This window comes from Acanthisitta chloris, unplaced genomic scaffold (assembly GCF_000695815.1).
Source record: "Acanthisitta chloris isolate BGI_N310 unplaced genomic scaffold, ASM69581v1 scaffold20219, whole genome shotgun sequence".
NCBI classification, from domain to species: Eukaryota; Metazoa; Chordata; class Aves; order Passeriformes; family Acanthisittidae; genus Acanthisitta; species Acanthisitta chloris.
In genome coordinates, this window is record NW_008691087.1 from 60623 (window position 1) to 79725 (window position 19103).

Below are 19103 nucleotides of genomic sequence, written 5' to 3' on the forward strand. Positions count from 1 at the left end.
TGCTCAGGCAGCCAAGCATTGCCTGTGGTATCCATTTCTGCAACCTGGTGCTACTGACATGCTACTGCCAGCCAGGCAGTGGAGGGGATGCTAAAAGCATAGCATCCTCATCAGCAATTCCAGGCTTAGTGCTGGAGTAGGTGTGTATTGACTCCCATATGTAAAGACATGGCTGGAAGCAATGTGGGATGGAGGTTTGATCATTCCGAGGTGTGTTACTAAGCAGTGGCTTCTACCCATGACCACAGCTGCTTCTTAAGAGCTGGCAAGAGCAAGAGGTTGTTTGAACCTATGGAGTGTCCTTATTCTATGTTTTGCTAGCCAAGGAGTTTGCAGGGCTGTCATAAATGCTGGCATCTGTTATTTCCAGATGTGTTACAGAATTGGAATGGGTTTGGGTTGGAATATCTGTGAAAAAGCTCTGATGCTCAAGTATTTCTATAAAGTGTGCAGCTTTCAAAATTAGCCCGAAGACCTTTGTATGCAATAAGCTAAAAAAAGTGTTAATTATTTTATATCTGCAAACGTAAAAAAACAAACAAAAGAACCTTTCTGGCCAGGTGCTGCCATTGCCAAATATGCATTTCAGTTAAACTTTGCTGTGTTTACATTTCTAGATAATAAAATTCTTTGGTTTATGGACTGCCAGAAGATAGAAAGCTGAGATTAAAGTCTCAGATTTGATAAGGTTTGTTGTAAAGTAAAGGTAATCATGAAACAATGCCTATGTAGTCAATTCTCTGGTTATTCATGTATTTTGTAGCAGTTCAAGCTTTTGTCAGCCTCACTGTCTTCTCTTTTCTTTGCAGTGCATCAGGGTATGTGTTTGCTATTAAATATTTTAATTAATTTGATAGAGGGTGAAGATGAGTAATTCTGGTTTTTGAGAAGCTTATTGAGCTATGACAGTGATACAAAAGACAACAGTCTGCTTTGATTTCCACTTTCTGGAGATTCCTTTTGTAGAAAGTCTACGTAAAATAATACTTCCAGGATAAAAATTCAGTGTGCCGGGACCACATTTGTTATGAAGACATTTTCGTGTAGCCACCCAGCTGTGCAGAATCCTCTTTGCCCATTCACTGGGCTGTGAGACATTAAAAGTCTTTCATTTTAATCTTTCCACCTTGTTTGTTTATAAACTTGGTTTCAACAGCTTATAAAACAACCTTTTATGATTTCTTTGTGACATTTATATTGCCTTCATTATCCCCATGTATCAGCATTTCATCATCTGCACCCACTGCTTTAGGGTATATGTGCAAGTGCCACTATCCCTATTGTATGGACGAGAAACTTGAGGACAAAGTAACAAAAGCCATTGGTTTTAGGAGCCAAGCCCACAAAAGGAAGGGTCGAATCCTGTCTTTATCCTTCGTCTGTCCTGTGTTTCCCTTTTCTCAGGCTGTCCGGGTGGCTTGGGCTGCTAAGATCCAGGCTGTCTGCTCAAATCACTCTTAGCAGCATGCCTGCACATCCCATCTGCCAGCATGAGCCGAGTGTTTAGAGCTCCTGCAGGAAGACTTCTGCATCCAGCCAGTTTGCTGAAGCCCAGCAGATGATGGCTGTGAGAAGTGGTGACAGCTAAGCCTGGTGTACGTGTGTGCATTCATCTGTGCAAAGGTCTGCTCCAGAGAGTAAAGTGTAGCCAAAATTTCTCCTGTGTAGCATCACTTGAAGCCTGTTTCACACCCCTGACTCAAACCATCTTGCACCTGCCAAAACATGATAGGGTCTTTTTATAGCTGGATCATAAGACCTTTGAAAACTCAGATTGTTAGAGCCTTTTTAGCAGAACAACAGATTGGTTGTACATGTATATCTGGTAGCTGCATATTGTAGGCATCTCAGAGGGTGAGGACCATGAAGTATTACCACTCCATAAAATAGTACTTTCTAATGTTATTTTGCTGACATCTGGCAAGTAAACATTTTAAACATTCATGTAGTATTTCACTTGTAAATCTCAACACACATGCATTATTGGGTATTTAGGCCTTAACTCATTTCCCAATAAAGAGAAAAAATTCTACTTTCTTCACTGCACTTTTTCCAACCCTCACAGTGAATGTTGTCTGTTGAAAGTAGAATGGATACTAATTTGGTCCCATAAAACCACAGACTGTTTCAACTTTCCTTGGGTTTCTAAATGAATAGATGATCAGATCCCATGATGCTGCTCTCAGCCTCACTGGTGATATGAAAGAGGTGCTTGTCCAGCTGGCTGTATAGCCATGCCATTCTTTTGTTGCCTGTAGTACACATGCTCAGCTCCTTTTTGCTCTCTTTTTATTTTAATGCTCTGCAACAGGGCTGCACAAAGCCGAATTGGCTTTTAAAGCACAACTTCATTTTGCAGCTATACGTCTGTGCCCGGTTTTCTTTTGTGCTGCTCCTGGAACAAGGAGGCTGTGTGGTATCTGACACCAGGCTTTTCCCAGTGATTTATTAACTGTGTCAGAATAGCTGTTGTGAATTCTGGGAAGCTCTTGCATATTGTGACAGTTGATATTGATTATGACAGTTTGTAGACTCTAGTATGTTGTTGGACAGTGGATCGTATTTTGTCTTCTTACTATACATACCACGGGCTGTAGATCATAGTGTTTTCTTAAGAAAAGGAACCATTGTCTGACATTCTTGCTGGTATGAGAGAACTTCTGTAGGGTATTGTGCAACAAATAGCAGAACAGCTCAGGCACCCTATGGGACAGACAGGCAAATGTCAATTGCTTTAGGGAAAAGAAAGGGAATAGTTTGCTCTGCTTCTCGCCTTTCAGGCGAGTGAGTTGTGCAGTTGACAGAGGTGGGTAAACTACTCTGAGAGTGTCATTTATGAAAATACTGGTGTCCTGTATTGTCTGTTGGCCAGAAGTCCACAGACCTTGCAGGAGGAGGTTGCAATGAGGATTTTGGCTGCCAGTCTTTTTTAAAAGTTGCTCTGGGTCTTGATAGAGGCTGAAACTACACATTTCTAGAATGTGTCTGAGGAAGAAAAGATAAAGATTTCTGCAATCTGGGGAGAAAGTGAAAGCTGGTACGTGAGTTTCTGTGAGGAGCATACAGAATCATAAAGTCATTTAGTTTGGAAAAGACCCTTAAGATCATCGAGTCCAACTGTTAAGCCGCTGCTGCCAATTCCACGACTAAACCATGTCACTACATGTCACACCTACACGTCTTTTAAATGCCTTCAGGGATGGTGACTCCACCACTTCCTTGGGCAGCCTGTTCCAATGCCTGACCACCCTTTTGGTGAAGAAATTTTTCCTAATACACAATCTAAGCCTTCCTTGGCACAATATGAGGCCATTTCCTCTTGTCCTGTCACTTGTTACCTGGGAGAAGTCAAACAGATCACCCCAAACAGTGACCTCTCCTGACTGTTTGGTTTTAGCCAGGCAGGAGTTAAAGTAGCACAGTGGAGAAAAGACTTTTCTGTTTGCCTAAAAGCTTCTTCAGTGTGGAAAAACGTCAACAGCTGAGCTTTTACAGACAACCTGATCAGGGGGAGGGAGTCAAAAGCCATTTGCTTAATTATACTTCTGTAACTTACTATAATGCTACTATAATATTGGAGGAAAAATCCTCCAACGATACACTTCTTTTAAAAACAAAGCAGCACTTGAGGTGGAGTGTTGACTATGAATAGAAAAGTAACGATTCTGATTTTTATGTTCTGTTTCTGCATGACCATAACAGGTCATAAACTCCACACTTTGAGATAAAAAACCTTAGCAAAATGACCTTTAGCAATCTATGCTATTAGAATTTTGATCTCATACTGGGGTTAGATTGATTCAAATGCACTTCCAGCTGCAAATTTACGTTGTTGTGTTTCAAAATCCATTTCTGCACATACCTTGTAGTTAAATTCAAATAAATGTAATAGCAGAATACTTGTATAACGATTGTTTCTGGGATACTTTGGGCCAAGACTATGGCACTGAGCTGGGACCTAGGGGAATGGGATTCAGTTCTTAACCCCTCTGTGGGCCTGATATTGGGCACTCAAATCAGCTCATATCTCTCGTGAGATGAACTCATCCCCATTTCTGGTTATTTATTTACACTATGAGATCTTTCAGAAGGAGCACTTCCTATCAGAAGCCAGTTTTGATCTCTCCTGGGTTTTCTAGGTGCTGCTCTAATGCTAACTATATTTTCGGTAATGCGATCAGTATTTTAATGAATCCTTAATGTTAGCAAGGAGACAGATTTAAACTAAGTGGTTTGATGTGAGTGAAGATGCAACTTCCCGTTCTATGCTCCCATTGAAGTTGGATTAATTCTAGCACTCCCTGTGTCATAGTTATGTTCCATAATGATAGAATGCTCTAGAGTTTGTACATTCACAGCACTACTGTAAGCCTCATGGATACTGAGATCTTACAGTGCCATGTCTCAGTCCAGTGTCTGGTGTTAGTGCTATATTTATATAATCTTGGGTTTTATTGCAGAGCAGCCACAGCAATATCAGAAATGCTTTAAAGGAAGGATGAAATGGAAGAGTTTTAAAATTTCTGCTTTTCATTGCAGGCATATTTTATTATTATTTTTTCTAATATTAATAAAATATTTTGAAAAATGTAGGTGTGAGGAATGAAAAGGTTCTGGTGTTCAAATGTGAAGATGTTTCCTTAGATTAGTTATATCTTAAGCTCTGGTGACACTTCTCTGTGCACAACTCTGTCTCCTTAAGCCAGAGACCACACGTGGAGAAGATAATTTTGGTATTGTGCTGTGAAAAGTGACAGCTTCCCAGCACCAGTTTTAGACTTGCAGTCACTGTCATGAGAGGCCCCTTCCTCCTGGCTTTCCCGTGGCTGTCATGGGGCTCTCAGACTATTTCCTCACTAGCCCTTGCTGATTGTTTACCTGGGATCTTCTCCAGATGTTCCAGCCTCTTCGAGGTGTCTCGGGTCCTTCCAGTTCAATCCTTAAGAGAGCTTATTTTGTTTTCCTGAGTAAAGGCATTGAAAATCGCTGCAGAAGGTGGATGCATTTCCCTCTCCCATCCCAGTGCCCTGAACAGCCTCGCAGGTCCATTTTATTGTCAGGAGCCTGTGGGAGCCTTCTCATCCATAGGTTGAAGCCTGCTCTCTGACATCACTGTTGTCTTTCTCTCTTCCCTTTAGACGGTGTTCACAGCGTCACAGCGGTCTGCACCCTGCGCGTCACCATCATCACGGATGACATGCTCACCAACAGCATCACGGTGAGGCTGGAGAACATGTCCCAGGAGAGGTTTCTTTCTCCCCTCCTGTCCCTGTTTGTGGAGGGGGTGGCAACTGTGCTCTCCACTGCCAAGGATGGCATCTTTGTTTTCAACATCCAAAATGACACAGATGTCAGCTCCAATATCCTCAATGTGACCTTCTCAGCCTTGCTCCCTGGTGGCATTCGAAACAAGTTCTTCCCCTCTGAGGACCTGCAGGAGCAGATCTACCTCAACAGGACTCTGCTGACCATGATTTCCACACAGAGGGTTCTGCCCTTTGATGACAACATCTGCCTGCGTGAGCCCTGTGAGAATTACATGAAGTGTGTCTCTGTCCTGAAGTTTGACAGCTCAGCCCCCTTCATCAGCTCCAACACAGTCCTGTTCCGCCCCATCCACCCCATCAACGGGCTGCGGTGCCGATGTCCCCCAGGCTTCACCGGCGACTACTGTGAGACGGAAATTGACCTCTGCTACTCCAACCCTTGCGGGAGCAATGGGCTGTGTCGAAGCCGAGAAGGGGGCTACACTTGTGAATGCTATGAGGACTACACTGGTATGTGTTTATCTTATCTTTGACCCATGATTTATATGTAAGACCATCAGCCAGGCCAGCTCTGTGTCAAGGTGAAATTGCTGACATTCTTAGTCAAAGGGAGAAAAACTCCTGGCACTGCCTTCTAGCCAGGAGAGGGTCACACGTCACTTAGGATAAGTCCTGTATCTGTGGGTGTGCATGGTGGTAGGAACGGTGCCTTCCTCCAGGTCATGCAGGGGGACTGACAGCTGCTGAAGCATTTTGCACTGTGTGAATTTCTGCTCAAAATGCTTTATGCAAACATATTTCTTCTGTCTGGAAGGAAAAAGGTGGGACACATTCCCACTATGGTTTTGTGTGTAGACACCTTCTTGCTCCCTTTGCAGTGCCCACTTTGCAGGGTATAGTGTGGCTGCACAGTCTTTGTAGGAGGTCCTCAACCCATGGCCATCAGCAAGTGCAGAGCATTAGGATGGTTCTTGTTCCCAAAAAGCTGCAATAATACATATTTATGGGAAATACTACAAGTCACCTCTGGTTTGTAAATGTCCAGATAAAACTCCAGAAGGATGTAGCTGCTTCCAGGCCTGTCTCCAGCAGCCTGCTGAGGAACGTACTTTGCCTCGTCATGGACTTGACAGCTGATAAAGATCAAAGTGCTGCTTCTCAAATACTCCTGAGAAGTTATAAAAGATATTAGCTGAATGTTTTCTGCTGCTTCAGTAAAGTCAGTGGGATTATTTATGTATTTGAAATTGCACATGCATTTAAGCATTCTGCACTGACGTGCTGCCAGCTGTAATTTATGGTGACAGCTCAGCAATGTCTGCTGTGACCCCTGCAAACAAGGGGTGAAGCAGAGGGGGCTGGTTCCCAACACTGCCTCTCACTGCTTAAGTTATAAAAAATTCAAAACATAAATTATTTAAGTCTCGATGTAAAAGAAAAAAATCTAGAAGATGTGGATCAGCCCTCTAGGTGGAAGGGCTTTCCTCCATTTGCTGTGACTTCTGCTTTGTGGCTGTAATCAAAAACATGACTGTGGAAGGAGCAGGAGTTAGGGAGCAGGGACATGGCAGCAGTAAAGGAACTGGGCTTTCCCCAGCAAGGGAGACAGGATGCTCCCCAAAATCTGTGCATGGCTTAGGGCAGGAGGACCTTCCTAAGAAGATGTGGACAAACCTTTTGCCTGATGGGAGAAACTCTGAATAGAGCTGTGAGATGGTTGGGATATATGGTCTTTGTTCAGGAGTAATTTTCCTGCCAGGCTTGTCATGAATACTTTCTACAGTAAAATACATTATAAAGTCCATTATCCATTAACACATAGAGCATTGTGCTTCACAAAATAGATTTTATGATCAGTTGATTTCGTTAAAAATGTGTACATACACTGTAAATAGGAATGCTTAGAAGTAGCAAGTTTCATTAAACAAAGATATGCATGTAAATGGAGTTAATTCATCCATGTCTTAGGTTTTGGAATGGCATACATTCCATCACATTCTGAGTCTCTTGCTAGAAATTTTCAGAAAAAAAAGGCTGAATATGGTTTTAAAATGAAAGATAATAAGCTTATATAAATAATTAATGAACATGTTTAATAATTAATGCTGTAGTCAGAACAGATACAGTACATATTTATAAGAGAAGCACCATATTATTCATACACAAAGAAGGATTTGATCTGGAACTGTATTTTCTGTGCATAGTTGGTGAGTTAACAATTAACTGTCGTGCTGCCAGGATATTAAAGTCATCCGAAGTTAAGGAGTGGGCACTGCTTATAGCTTGGCTGTCTTTAGGTTTCAGAGTTAACTACACTTCAGTGAAACACTTTCTTCTTTGGAAGGGCAGTTTGATCACATTCAGATCAGCCAGGTGAAAACGCAACCAACCGTGATCAGGAGGGCTCTGGAATCTCTTATCTTACAAATTGATGCAACTATTAGTGAATATTTCTGGTTTATTGCTGAGTGAATGCAGTAGAAATGTAATATCTACTCTGTGGTTGGTTTACATTACATTAGTTCCTTTAGGTTCTGTGTTGCATGACAATGTTTGTCCATCAAACCTGGCACAGCTACCCATGTATGATGGCCATTAGTTGGTTGATTTTCATCCCCTTTACAGAATAAGGTTGAAAATGTAATCCACAAGTAATCTATTACCAGAAATATTTTATGAAGATGTGTTACTTAACTTTGACCTAATCTCCTTTAAGGATTGTGATTTTACCTATGTTTTTTATCCTTTCTTTAAATATGTTCATATCTCTTTGCAAGTTCAGTTTATATCTATTAATCATAACACTGTGTTTTCAGCTTGTATGTAACTACTGTTTACTGCAATCCAGATTTTATATCTATTTGATGTGTAAATAGCATAGGTTGGTTTCAATAGCAGCAGTGTATATTGGCTCACAGAACACAGCAGTTGTAAATTGGAATGAGCAGAGGATTGGTAAGGCTGAACGTTGGGAGGTTCTGGTGTTACTGCAATGTTATCACGGTACTAACTCCATGTAGTAACATACCAGTATGAGGTTCTTAGGAATCTTTGAATTAATTGTAAATGATGAAATATAAATGGTAATAGTCAATGAAATGCAGCCTGCTCTGGGAGCTCTCATGTTTCCAATTCCTAGTTAAGAGCCAACATAGAAAAATACTTAGAGAAAAATAGTAAGTTCTGTCGTCTCTCTGGGGAGATATGCTGCAACTTGATGAGAAATCACTACACAATTATAACCCTGTACTGAATCTATCTGACTGGTCACCTGCTAAAAATATAGCATTTATTTCCTGTAGGAGATAATTATGTCCTATCTTAATAGGATGGAATTTCCCCCCATTTTCCCACCCTGCTTTGAAGCCCTCCATTTGTTTTGATGTAATTGTTAGTCATTTATACATGATGAAAGTTTCTCTGTCTTCAGGAGTCTTCTGTTACGGGCACAAAGGTAAACTGAGCTTCTGCAAGGTATTTCTGAAACCTGATTACTGGCTAGGTTGGGGTGCTAATCACCCCAACTGAGTTAACTTCACTTCCTGTGATGTAAGGAGGTGAGTGAAGAAGGACATATATTTTTAAGGATGTTTTTTTCAGACTAGCAACGCCTTTAACTTCTTTTCTTAGTATACAAATAAGTGTAGAGAGTGTAGAGAGTGAACAATGTAGAGGCTAATCGTCATGCCATCGCTGTCAGAGACCTGTGTGCATGGCAAAAGGGTTAAAGGATCTAATTTAAGTTAATCAAGCAAATTTAATGATGACTGTGGAAAGCCTGTGTAAATTTTCCAGCTCTATTTCATGTGTCTTTGAGTGCTGCAGAAGCAGCTGAGATGAGCTCTAAGTGAAGGCTTGGACAGAGGTGAAATTGTCTGTACAATAAGGGCAACCCCTTGAAGAACAAATGCATCATGTAATCCACATCAGTTTTGGAGGCATGGATGCCACAGCAGTTGCCAGTGAGCTGTACTTCCAGCCCCATTCCAGTGCCTCCCGTGGAGCATAGCACTGCAGCCATAAGTCACCACGTTTTTGGGTGTAAATTCCCACGATTCCTGCCCTGCCAGCAGTGGGTGCTTCTGCCATCGCCAGGTCTTCCTGCAGCTCTGTGCTCACAGTCCTTCTCCTCAGCAGCCACTGTGACCATTCTCTTCTGTGGTCATGCTCCCAAAAAAGTAAAGTTTAATTGGCACAGAACAAGAGCACTCTAATGGGAAAAAAAAACCCAACCAAAAAGCAACCCCTGAAATAAGGAAGAGATTTAATGTTCCCACAGTTCTCCTTAGCATATCACATTCTCTCTGCCTCCTTTGCTGCGTAACCCCTAGCAAGGAGCAGTTTCTAGGGGAGAAAGATAGTTAGAGAATTCCCCATATCCTCTGCATCTCTCCTTAGATTTCACTTCAGAGAGGGGAGAAATCTTAAGTAGTTGTAAATCTTCTAGTAATCAAATACAGCAATTACAGATCTTTTACATGTAATACTTTTTTTTCCCTCCTAATTTGTATTTGTGATAACATACTGACATGAGGAATCATAACATCTAACATGCTGCTGTGAATTCTGACTTTGTGTCATGCAAAGGTAATTATAGCTGGTTTCACAGCATCATGCCAGAAGTCCCAATTCATATTGTTTAGTAAGTCCTCAGTGTCTGGCTTTTGCGAACATACAGCATAAAAGCATAAAAGTAAATGTGAAGATTTGCATCTGCATTATCTTTACTTATATCCATTCTTCAGATAGTAATTTCCCAGCTCAGTCTGATACCAGATTCTCATTTTTCAGGCCAGTGGGATTTATTTGGGAGAATTTTAGCTTTCAAGTAGAGAAATCTGGCAGCCAGGGTAGTCATAATGAGTGTTTTATCTTGGGCAGGGCAGTCTGAAATTCCACTCTCAGTTGCACTTCTGCAGCTCCACTGGAGCGGTGGGATCACAGGTGTGTAACAGCCAAATCCTGTACAGCAGATCTAAATTTGATTCCTGCAGGTTCCTTGCTGCATCTTTAACTCCTTGTTTAAGTTACGAAAGGCCATGATTTTGTCACAGCAAGCTGAACAAAAGTTATCCTCACAGGGTTGTGGGGCCTTGCCAGCACTTTCTAGCAGCTGTGACCAAGTTTGTCTTTAATGCAAAACACCAAATAAGAAATTCTGTCATTCACAAAGATTCCCATGAATGTAGGGACATTGTCCATGGCATGAGACACCTTTGTGGGTCATCTCTTTGATACCTCATTCAAATGTTAAGGTAATGCAGTGAAGGTACTGTCATGTTTTATATCATCACTGCCCTAACAGTGTCCTCTAGTCTAGGTCTTCAAAATTGTGCTACTGGTGTCCAGGTGCTTTAATATAATAAAGAGATGAAAATCTAGGCAAGGTCTAATACCCTAAAAAAAGTGTATTCAGTTTCAAGAGTTTAAATATAATTACAGTTATTAGGGTGCTGGGTGATTTGCAGTATTTACAGAATTTAAACTAGTAGCAGGGGTTTTTTAAACTTCTTCTGCTGATTTTGGATGCAGGAAAAGTCAAAGAAGAGTGTTGACTATCAGTCTTTTAATAACTTGTGAGACCTCATCTGGACTACTTCATATCTAAACTCACAGGGAACCCATACAACCTATTCATTGCAATTAGCCATGGATAATAAGTCTTCCGTTCGCTATTGGGCAGTGCATGCTGGATTTGAAGAGCACAGCAGCCAACTGCGATACTTAATTTTTTTTCTCTCCTTTTAGAATCACGTCCATTTTTTTGTCATGAACTCCTGAAAATAAGTACCGGTTTTGGATATTCAGAGGCATCACCTGGCAAAGCTCTTGATTTTGCCTCTCTATATATTATCAGAGAACCATGACTTCAGATCTGTGCAAACTGTACCTGTACGAAACACGTCACAGCTAAGGGTTGCTGTGGGCTCTGTAGAAGCTGCTAACAGCTTTGAGACACCACTTTGGGCAGGAGGGTGCTGTCCCCTCTGCCGAAGAGATGGGACGCTGAGGCACAGCATCTTTGTCTCTTCCAGGTCGCATAAAAACAGTCAGTGGAAAGCCCAGAGCAGCTGAGAGGAAATGCCATTCCTGGGCTGACTGTGCCTGGAAACCTGGGGGAGATCCCTGTGAAAGACGTTTCTTTCCCGACACAGATTCTCAGCAGAAATCTGCATGCCCACTCACCTGCTGTGTTTAACTCTAAGAGTTACTGTGCATGTTAAAATGTGTCCTTGCTTGTTTTTGTGGCAAGACTTGGTGTTAAAGCCTGCAGAGCGCCACAGCCTTATGATTGGACCTAAGTGTTGCTGGGTTGGACCTGAGGCTATGGCCCAGATAGCACAAGTGTATCACTGCTTGCTCCAGAAGATACCTGAAACAACAAAAGCAGAGTAAAACACTTCAGCCAAATGCTGAAGTCTATTGTTATCAAGTTTCAGTTCATTATGTTCCTATCCATGCCTGTCACCAAGTCACAGGAGATGAATGTTGCAAATCTGGAGTTTATATCAGATTCACAGGACTCATTAAAGAAGTCTGCCATTTCTATAGGTGGATTCTTATCTGGAGGATATGTCCTTCAGCTAATCTTCAACCTACGCTCGCTTGTCAGGATGCAAAAAGCCTTTCCTAATTGGATTACTGTGGTGTATTTGTTGACAGTTTAGTTCTCACATGGTGTACATGGTCTGCAGCCTTCACAGCAATCTGCTATGCTTTTTTTCTAAACCCCAGCAAAGAGTTTGATCGCATTACCCTCTTCCTGATGTGCATAAACTAGCTACTGTTTAAAATTCAACAGTTTTCCCAGTCATGTACAAACCCTCCCTTGCCCCTCACCCCAAGATGCTGCGTGTGGAATGACCTTTGATTCAGCTGAACTGCTGCAAGTGCTGGGGGGTTTGGGTGCCTCTTCTGGAGCCTTGTGTCTTATCCTCCTTGGCCCTGGAAATATTTGCACTGCTCAAAGTCCTTTGCTGTACTGTGAAAACCTAGGTACATGCTTCATGTTGTGTTTATTTTCAGTTAGTTTTGGAATGATTTGACCAGACTCGTGTTCTTGCGGGTGCTCCCGCAGTGGAGGTGTGATGCTTTGTAGAAGCAAGTGGCAGATCACACACCAATGTAATCACTTAGCCCTGGCTTTAGAAGCTACCTTAGTAATTAATCTCCAATATACTTATGAATTCAGCTTTTCCAAACAGTTGAGGGTCTAGGAAATCCTTCTTCCTGATTATGGCTTATCTTCTTTTGCTTCTCCCTAAGTCAGCTGTGGGGTTGGCTGCTTCTTCCCTCCATTTAGCCACTCCTCTCATTTGTCACCTGAAGGATTTATCACTGATGATTTTATGCATTCTCCCCTGATGTTAATAATTTCAAGTAGCACGCAGCTAAAATTCAGGATCCAAATAACTTGGGCATGGGTACCTGCCTGCCTCTGGCACCTGACCTCTCCTTCACACCCCTTGGCAAGGAAGTGTCCTAGAGTATGAGCTTATCAATGTGTGTTTACAGGAAAGAGATCTGTAGTGAGCACCTCAGGTTTCCTATTGGCATCCTGGCTAATAATGGACCAGCCTAAATTTAGGCTTCCCTTTGTTCTAGCATACATGCAGTCTCTTTTATTGTCTTCAACCTGTTGTGCAAGTACTTCTTTTAATATGATATCAATCTGTCAATTTTCAGCAGTTTTTGGTCTCTTGGCTTGTTCTCCTGGTTTTACAGTGATGGGATTGCTGTTGCCACACCTAAATGGGAGTCACAATTCTCCCAGGCTTTTTGAAAACCTTTCTTATAATGCATTTGCTTATCATCATTGGTATAACTAGAAAACAAGTGGAAAGTGAAACATAATTAAACAAAGTGGAGCTATTTGATATTGTAATTTTATAGGAACATGTAAAACCCCTCCTCTTTGACGTAGCTACATTCCCACACACTGTCATAATTGTGGACACATATAATCATTGCAGAACGTTGATGTGAGGGAAACTGCACACACTGAGGTTTGTTTCAATTAAAATATTTTAAACAGCAGTTGATTGAACAATGGTAACTTTCTCTGTGACCATAGTTTACAATTGAGTTGTTATTAATTTAGCCAAGTTCAGCCTTGTGTAACATAAGATTTGTTTTGGTTTTTTTCTCACTGTTTAATGTTGAAAAGGTTAGCTGGATAAAACTTTAAGCTGCAGAAGTGCATTCTCATATACCTAAACATACACTTGCTAAATGTCAAAACAACCCATACATTAGACTACCCTTTAAGTGGTATTGGTTTTTTTCTCATTGAAAACAAATCAGATAAGGAAAAAGGAGAAGAGAAACTTGCCTTTATTTGTGCAGAAGATAAAATCATAATGAGATAATACTTTTTCCAATATGCCTCATGTTCTGGAAGGCCTCTCACAGTGTTCACAGCTGATCAGAGGTGAAGACAAAAAACCAGAAATTCCAGGACATCTGGAATTAAGTATTTTAGATCTTCCAAAACAAAAGAGAAATTTAACTTCCAAGGAACAAGATAATGGGGCTCATCTTCTCCTTGCTGTAAATAGAAACTGGGAAGCAAAACTGGGAAGCTCCCTTAAAATTCAGTAACACTGAAAACCAGATTGGGCTTCTGTGTATATATTTATAATTCCAAATTAGACATTTTTATTTTCAACAGTAGATCAGCAATAGGAAGGTGGTAGGGAGGATGGTTGGGTGCAGAGAGAAGGGTATCAGGATGATGTCCTGTTAGGGAGGGGAAAAAACATCAAGCAGTTTCTTGTGTCTCTGTTCTTTGTGTTATGATCATTGAAAGTTTCGACAGTTGAGCACCAGACTGAGGCACTTGGCCTTGAACGTCAAGATAATTACAGTTCTGCAATACAGTTGTGCAGGGCATGGTGGGAACCACAACCTCATTGTTGTTGCAAATGCTCTTTTGTTTAGAGCCCCATGGTTCAGTGCCTGCATCCCAGCCCTGCTCCTCCTGGGGCAGGTTTTGTTCTGTGACCTGCACTGTATGGTGCCCCCAAATCGCAGCTTCTCGAGCAGGCATCAGCCTGAATTCTCAGCTTCTGAAAATCATGATGAAGATGCTTTACTTCAGGCTGCCTCCTAAATTCTCCAGTTGTGAAGTGTATGAGAGCTGTTATAAAGCATTTTCATATAGAATAATTTAAAAGTGCATTTTAATTAGATAGGGCAACCCGTCTTCAAGGGGTCAGCACACACTGATGTGCATATTGTAAGAAAAATTCTTATGGAGATGAGTGTCTTATATTAATGATTAAACACATTGTAGGTGATACATGAAAGTATGTTAACCCTGACAAGATGGTGATCATTTAGAGCTACTTTAAAACTCACTGTATTTTACAAAAAGGCTGAATTTTAATCTACCAAACTGCTGCAAGCAGAGTTAAGCACAGACTGTGGAAACTGGCTTGATTCATTTTTGGTGAGTCCATTTAAAAATATTTGTTAAAAAAAGTAACTTTTGAATTTCTGTCTATTCTGTAGATATAAAAATACATTGAGTTTGAGATATTCTGTGCAAGACGTGTGTGATGTTTTTCAGGAGTCATTAAGACAAAGTCAGTTTCTCTGATTAAATTGCTTCTTGTTTTCCATTTGTGCTCCTGACCTGTGTATGAAATATTTTTGAGGCTACCAAAACATAAGATTATGGGATTATTTTTTTAACCCTAATCCTTTTAATTTAACAAGCAAAGGGACATATTTTTTTATCAAAATTTGCCTCCAGTGTATGACAGTAGAAATTTGATAAGGTTTTGCTGGTGCTATCTACTCCATCATACAAAACCTCTGAGCAACAATCCACAGTAAAGACAGTTAAACAGTGCTTTTAAATATACCTTTCTTTCAAGCTAGTACTTCTCATATAAAATGTAAATACAGAGCTCTGAGCTCCTAGCTTCCTAACATGTAATTACAAGAGCAGATTTACTATAAGTATGGTTTTCTATTGCATTATTAATATTTTATGGCTGTTCCTCAGTTATTCTCACAAATTGACCATGATGCTTCTTTCCACCAGAGCTTCTGGGACCACCTAGGATGTTAAGGGGCATGTTTTGATTTGAGGTCTGCCTGGTTCTAGATACCATCATTTTTGCCAGTGTTGGATTGCACAGAAGATGTGAGAGTGAGATTTTCCTGTGTAAACTTGTAGTTTATGGAAACAAAATGCAGGCTCACTCAGCCTTCCTTTAATGGAGATCTGCAGAGTTATCTGCATCTACAGTCCATCCCAGCAGGATGCTGGGTACAAGGGCAGATGGCTTCTGTGTTTTGTCTCATGTTGTGAGCTGAAACATCAAGTCTGTAACAGCTACATGAACAAAATTAAGTGGGATCTTTGTGAAATAAGGGCTGAACCCTCCCAAAGAAAACAGTAATGTTTGCCCTTGAAAGGGAGACCCTGATCTCCTTTTCTGCATATTCTTGAGCCTTTATCTTCTTTTCTCTGTGGGCAGTTATTTACAGATGTGTTCCCTTCTTCAACTGCTTTGAGATGTTAGCTTCCTCAAAAATAAGTGCTAGATATTTCGTCTTCCCTACCAGTTTGGGAACTGGGAGTCACAGCCCTTCGGTGTTTGCCGCTGTGGAAAGCAGCTTAGGAAGGCCAGGCTGAAAGTGAGCAGGAAGTCCTGATGGTGCCTGAAATTGTGTAATTTTCCAGCTCCTGAGTTCCTGTTGATAAAAGATGTCATTGCACACACACCCCTGCAGCAGCCACCACACCTTGCCTGCTTTCCTCGTTCCCATAAATAGTTCTATAAATTTTGAAGAGCCCAGTGTGAGGCCAGAATGGCCTGTGGAACAACAGCCTTGGCGAGATACTGGTGCCAGTGCTGCTGTTTGGTGGTCAGTAAAAATTGCAACTCTGTGATGAGATGGTCTCTTTTGTCATCTGAGCAGAGGCAAGCTGAGTCTGAGTCCCCTTTTTCTATCTCACTGCTGTCTATGGAAGGAGGTGAGAACTAGGCATGGCAGCTGGTTCCCATGCTGAGGTGCCTGCAGGTGTGCAGGGATGCAAATATGGACCAGCCTGCAAAGGCTGCCCCAAAGGGAGCATGTCCTGCCAGACACAGTGACTGCTCCAGCCTTTGGTTCCCTCCATGTGCTTCATCAAGTAACACTCCTGGAGAGGAATCAAGAGGCATAGAGAGCAGAGAAAACAAAATATAACATGATTTATATAGAGAGAGTAAAGTTAGAGGATGATTGTGTCTCTTAAAAATAAATGGAGGGAGAAGTATTCCTCTGTAAATGAATGTTATGCAGAGGTGTTCTTTGTTCTTACACCTCTAGCTTTCCCACTGTTTTCACACAGGGATTTTTAGGAAGAGATTTATTCCAAGTAAGACATAATGCAAATTGCAGGCACAATGGCATAATCTAGTTTGAGTTTTATCTTTGACATCTACAGTAATGTTATCCCCCTGGTAAATGCATCCAGAGATAAAGTTTAGGCTTTTTTTTTTTGAGTGGTGCTGCTTCATCACCATATCTTACCCCAAATCAGTGCAATTTGAATTATGGTAAGTTGTTTTACATGTAAACCTGCCACAGAGCTCAACATAAACTAGAAATTTCAGTGCATTTCTTTTTTTTTCATGCGTGTATATGTGCTGTCTATAGTCCTGGGTGAGAGACAGAGCCTAAACAGTTCTCTAAAGCTTTACCTTAGAGGTCAAATGCAGAAGGAGATGACACCTGCAAGGGCACTGTACATTGCAACAAATGGTTCAGTAATTTAGAGAGCTTAGAGTCAGTTTGTTACTTTTACAGCCAAGAGTGAATATTAGAACATTAGGAAATTATCCATTGGACTCTGTAGAGCAAAATTTGTTGTTAAGTAGCTGTGGCAGGCTGAAGGCATAGATGTTAAATGTCTTTTCCAACCAAAATGATTCTGTGACTCGCTGTTTTTTAATCAGTTTCCTTCACCACATCTAAAGAATTCCAAAAGTGCTTTTCCTCAGTATTTCCACAGAAACCTGGGGGTGATCATGTCTGGTGCCATGGGAGCAGGCTGCAGGGACAAACCAGGCACATAGTGTGCACCTTTGCCCAGTGGTCTGAGGCAGGAGACCAGTGCCCAGGTTTCAAGCAGGAGTTTGCCATTGAGCATGCGCCCCAGCTCTGCAAAACAAGCAGTTGGAGCTTTTTGGGGAGGTATTGGCACCAATCCATGGGCTGTAAAATCAAGAGTTACCTCTTTTCTTTCTAGAACCATAAGGTGGGCTTCAGAATGGAGTGTTTTATTAGATGGAGACCATTTTACTGTGGTGTCTGGTTCCTTGCTCATGAGGGTGGTACAGGGGAAAAAAAATCACAATACTTCTGATAAGTCTTGGTAGCACTTCCAGTGCTCACACCATTCCTGGCCTTATTGCTGGAAGGTGAGTGCTGAGTTGTCTGGTGTAGATGGAGTGGAAACTTAATGACTGAGAATTTTTAATCCTCAGCAAATGTACAAGGAAGAGAACACAGGTATTCAAGATACAGTTGTGGCTTCTGTTTGTGCTCTGTCCTTTCCAGTGCTGGTGGAAATTGCATAGGAGGATGAGGTTCACTGACCATGGAAACTGAGCATATATCATCTTGAGAACATGCTCATAATTTCTAGAATCCACAGACTAATTCATTTCTCCAACAGATGTGCCCCAAATATCACTAATCCTCCTCAGTATTGTTTCTTCTTCCACCCCCCAACCCCAATTATTCCTTCTCATTTAAATGCAAAACCACAAAACAATCCAAATCCCAAATCATCAATCCATCCATCCATTCATGCTTCTCTGCAGGGTGTCTTTTGTTTTGCTTTGTTTTGTGACCAGGGAAGGGGAGGAGGCAAGGAGAAATGGAACGTCTTTGCTCAGGCTGATGCTACATGTAGGATCCTGGGCCTGGTTTTGGTCTGGCATAGGGCCAGGTACCACTTCATTGGCTGCTCTGCATGTGCAGTGCATATGTGAGCACAGCCTGGAGCAGCTTGAGGTGGAGACCTAAGCCTTCCCTGCTCTTACTTTTGTAAAATACAGTTTAGCTTGGTTGCTAGTCAGGAAGGATCAGGAGGTGGAATGATGTCCTGGCCTCTCCCTTGCCTGTCTGGCCCACTGGTGTTTTTCATTCTGGTCACTTCATTGGCTGCTCTGCATGTGCAGTGCATATGTGAGCACAGCCTGGAGCAGCTTGAGGTGGAGACCTAAGCCTTCCCTGCTCTTACTTTTGTAAAATACAGTTTAGCTTGGTTGCTAGTCAGGAAGGATCAGGAGGTGGAATGATGTCCTGGCCTCTCCCTTGCCTGTCTGGCCCACTGGTGTTTTTCATTCTGGTTTCTCCTCTCCCAGGTCCTGGCCTCTCCCTTGCCTGTGTGGCCCACTGGTGTTTTTCATTCTGGTTCTCCTTCTCCTCTCAGGATCTTACAGGACCTCAGATGCAGCCAGGATGTTCCAGAGGACCCTGGTGGGAAGAGTCAAGTAGCATCATCCTGTTGGAGTGGGAGTAGGAACGGGATCTCCTTTAGAGCAAAGTTTTGGTAGTGTATTTTGAGCTGAAATTTGACCACCAAGAGCTCTCACATGCCTTGGGGCCAGCAGATGCTACCCACAGCTTCAGACACAAATAAATAAATGCCTCTCGTTCATTATTTTTAAACATCTCATGATTTAAGATCTTATGACCCTTATGTAGCTGAGTCTCATGATCTTTGGAAATCTGATTTGTGAGTAATCAGGCATGCCTGGGGGGAACTTTATGGAAGAAATACAGGGAAGGGAGAAGGGTGATGGTCAAGAAAAGGTATGATATATA

General features: G+C 41.7%; 1 protein-coding gene across 1 annotated transcript in view; it reads left to right on the forward strand.

The window, feature by feature from the left end:
* The window catches only part of LOC103809283 (cadherin EGF LAG seven-pass G-type receptor 1-like), a gene marked incomplete at both ends in the record, with an annotated part of 66396 nt that extends 60619 nt beyond the window's left edge, over positions 1-5777 (forward strand). Inside the window, one exon of the mRNA XM_009082111.1 lies at positions 5139-5777. Coding sequence (XP_009080359.1) covers positions 5139-5777 — 639 coding nt within the window. The remainder of the gene's footprint in view (positions 1-5138) is intronic.
* Positions 5778-19103: the final 13326 nt, after the last annotated feature.